Source organism: Eucyclogobius newberryi, unplaced genomic scaffold (assembly GCF_026437365.1).
Source record: "Eucyclogobius newberryi isolate DKJ021-1_F unplaced genomic scaffold, fEucNew1.0.hap1 SCAF_110, whole genome shotgun sequence".
Taxonomy (NCBI): Eukaryota; Metazoa; Chordata; class Actinopteri; order Gobiiformes; family Gobiidae; genus Eucyclogobius; species Eucyclogobius newberryi.
In genome coordinates, this window is record NW_027315736.1 from 57,501 (window position 1) to 60,984 (window position 3,484).

At 44.4% G+C, this 3,484-nt stretch overlaps 1 protein-coding gene across 1 annotated transcript in view; it reads left to right on the top strand.

The window, feature by feature from the left end:
* LOC140355542 (calcium/calmodulin-dependent protein kinase type II subunit alpha) overlaps positions 1 to 3,045 on the top strand; it is a 47,373-nt gene extending 44,328 nt beyond the window's left edge. Inside the window, exons 15-16 of the mRNA XM_072440165.1 lie at positions 1,587 to 1,815; positions 1,933 to 3,045. Coding sequence (XP_072296266.1) covers positions 1,587 to 1,815; positions 1,933 to 1,936 — 233 coding nt within the window. The 3' untranslated portion in view covers positions 1,937 to 3,045. The remainder of the gene's footprint in view (positions 1 to 1,586; positions 1,816 to 1,932) is intronic.
* Positions 3,046 to 3,484: the final 439 nt, after the last annotated feature.

Here is a 3,484-nt window from a genome sequence, read left to right on the forward strand (position 1 = left end):
TTCAGTCCTGTTTTAGTCATGTTTTAGTCCTGCTTTAGTCCTGTTTTAGTCCTGTTTTAGTCCTGCTTTAGTCCTGTTTTAGTCCTGTTTTAGTCCTGCTTTAGTCCTGCTTTAGTCCTGTTTTAGTCCTGTTTTAGTCCTGTTTTAGTCCTGATTTAGTCCTGCTTTAGACCTGTTTTAGTCCTGCTTCAGTCCTGTTTTAGTCATGTTTTAGTCCTGCTTTAGTCCTGTTTTAGCCCTGTTTTAGTCCTGATTTAGTCCTGCTTTAGACCTGTTTTAGTCCTGCTTCAGTCCTGTTTTAGCCCTGTTTTAGTCCTGATTTAGTCCTGCTTTAGACCTGCTTTAGACCTGCTTCAGTCCTGTTTTAGTCATGTTTTAGTCCTGCTTTAGTCCTGTTTTAGTCCTGTTTTAGTCCTGCTTTAGTCCTGTTTTAGTCCTGTTTTAGTCCTGCTTTAGTCCTGCTTTAGTCCTGTTTTAGTCCTGTTTTAGTCCTGCTTTAGTCCTGTTTTAGTCCTGTTTTAGTCCTGTTTTAGTCCTGGTTTAGTCCTGCTTTAGTCCTGCTTTAGTCCTGCTTTAGTCCTGTTTTAGTCCTGCTTTAGTCCTGTTTTAGTCCTGTTTTAGTCCTGCTTTAGTCCTGTTTTAGTCCTGTTTTAGTCCTGCTTTAGTCCTGCTTTAGTCCTGCTTTAGTCCTGTTTTAGACCTGCTTTAGTCCTACTTTAAACCTGCTTTAGCCCTGATTTAGACCTGGTTTAGTTCTGGTTCCTGTGGTCCTCAGTGTGGTCTTTGTTCTGGTTCTCGTGGTCCTCAGTGTGGTCTTAGTGCTTTAGTTCTGGTTCCTGTGGTCCTCAGTGTGGTCCTCAGCGTGGTCTAAGTGCTTTAGTTCTGGTTCCTGTGGTCCTCAGTGTGGTCCTCAGTGTGGTCTAAGCGTGTGGTTCTGGTTCCTGTGGTCCTCAGTATGGTCCTCAGTGTGGTCTAAGCGTGTGGTTCTGGTTCCTGTGGTCCTCAGTGTGGTCCTCAGTGTGGTCTAAGCGTGTGGTTCTGGTTCCTGTGGTCCTCAGTATGGTCCTCAGTGTGGTCTAAGCGTGTGGTTCTGGTTCCTGTGGTCCTCAGTGTGGTCCTCAGTGTGGTCCTCAGTGTGGTCCTCAGTGTGGTTCTGGTTCCTGTGGTCCTCAGTGTGGTCCTCAGTGTGGTCCTCAGTGTGGTCCTCAGTGTGGTCCTCAGTGTGGTCTAAGCGTGTGGTTCTGGTTCCTGTGGTCCTCAGTGTGGTCTAAGCGTGTGGTCTAAGCGTGTGGTTCTGGTTCCTGTGGTCCTCAGTGTGGTCCTCAGTGTGGTCCTCAGTGTGGTCCTCAGTGTGGTCTAAGCGTGTGGTCTAAGCGTGTGGTTCTGGTTCCTGTGGTCCTCAGTGTGGTCCTCAGTGTGGTCCTCAGTCTGGTCTAAGCGTGTGGTCTAAGCGTGTGGTTCTGGTTCCTGTGGTCCTCAGTGTGGTCTAAGCGTGTGGTCTAAGCGTGTGGTTCTGGTTCCTGTGGTCCTCAGTGTGGTCTAAGCGTGTGGTCTAAGCGTGTGGTTCTGGTTCCTGTGGTCCTCAGTGTGGTCTAAGAACTCTAAGCCGGTCCACACCACCATCTTGAACCCCCACATCCACCTGGTGGGGGAGGAGGCGGCCTGCATCGCTTACATCAGAGTCACTCAGTTCATCGACACCAACGGCTCACCACGCACCGTCCAATCAGAGGAGAGCAGGGTGTGGCACCGCCGCGACGGCAAGTGGCAGATCGTCCACTTCCACCGGTCAGGCTCGCCCTCCACGCTCAGCAAGTGAGTGACCAATCACAGCTCGCCATTCTGTACCGCGGCCAATCAGAGAGCAGGGAGGGAGGGAGTGGTGAATCTTGATTGACAGGTGGTTTGATCTCTTCTCTCTTCCTCTTTCAGTTAACTTCCATATAAGGGCACGTCGCCCGGGACTTCCGCTTTGATTGACAGCAGGCCCAGCGTCTGACATCATCGTTGAGTGGGAGGGACCAGTCGACCAATCAGCTTCCTCCTGCTTCAGCCCTTAGTTTTATTTTGAAAGAGGAAAGGATCATGGCCGCCTCCGGACACCTGACAAACAAACAAACAAACAAACAAACAAACAAACACACAAACAAACAAACACACAAACAAACACACAAACAAACACACAAACAAACACACAAACAAACACTCGCGAAACAAACAAACCTGACAAACAAACAAACAAACAAACAAACAAACACACAAACAAACACACAAACAAACACTCGCGAAACAAACAAACCTGACAAACAAACAAACAAACACACAAACAAACACACAAACAAACAAACAAACACACAAATAAACACTCGCGAAACAAACAAACCTGACAAACAAACACACCCAAAACAAACAAACACACCCAAAACAAACAAACACACCCAAAACAAACAAACAAACCTGGCAAAGAAACAAACACTCTTCAAACAAACCTGACGAACAAACAAACAAACCTGACGAACAAACAAACAAACCTGACGAACAAACAAACAAACAAACAAACAAACCTGACAAACAAACAAACAAACAAACAAACCTGACGAACAAACTAACAAACAAACAAACCTGACAAACAAACAAACACACCTGAAACAAACCTGACGAACAAACAAACAAACAAACCTGACAAACAAACCTGACAAACAAACAAACAAACAAACAAACCTGACAAACAAACAAACAAACAAACAAACACACCTGAAACAAACCTGACGAACAAACAAACAAACAAACCTGACAAACAAACAAACACACAAACAAACCTGACAAACAAACAAACACACCTGAAACAAACCTGACGAACAAACAAACAAACAAACCTGACAAACAAACCTGACAAACAAACAAACAAACAAACAAACCTGACAAACAAACAAACAAACAAACAAACACACCTGAAACAAACCTGACGAACAAACAAACAAACAAACCTGACAAACAAACCTGACAAACAAACAAACCTGACAAACAAACAAACAAACAAACAAACCTGACAAACAAACAAACAAACAAACAAACCTGACAAACAAACAAACAAACAAACAAACCTGACAAACCTGACAAACAAACAAACAAACAAACAAACACACCTGAAACAAACCTGACAAACAAACAAACAAACAAAGCTGGCACACGTCCAGATCCGGACAGGGTGAAGTCGTCTCCTGCTGAAGCGACAAACGCTGAGAGGAAATGCAGAACGACCCACTGCTTAGAAATGTCTGTATGAATATTTATGAATATTTATGATTCACATTATTACCGCGCATATTTATATTAGAGATAAACATTTATATATAATGTAGAGAAACTTTCTTACTATTATACAATCTAAAGGCAAATACACAATCAACGCTGGGGCAGGAGCGGGTTTAGTCCTGGTTTAGTCCTGGTTTAGACCTGGTTTAGTCTTTACTTAGTCCCGGTC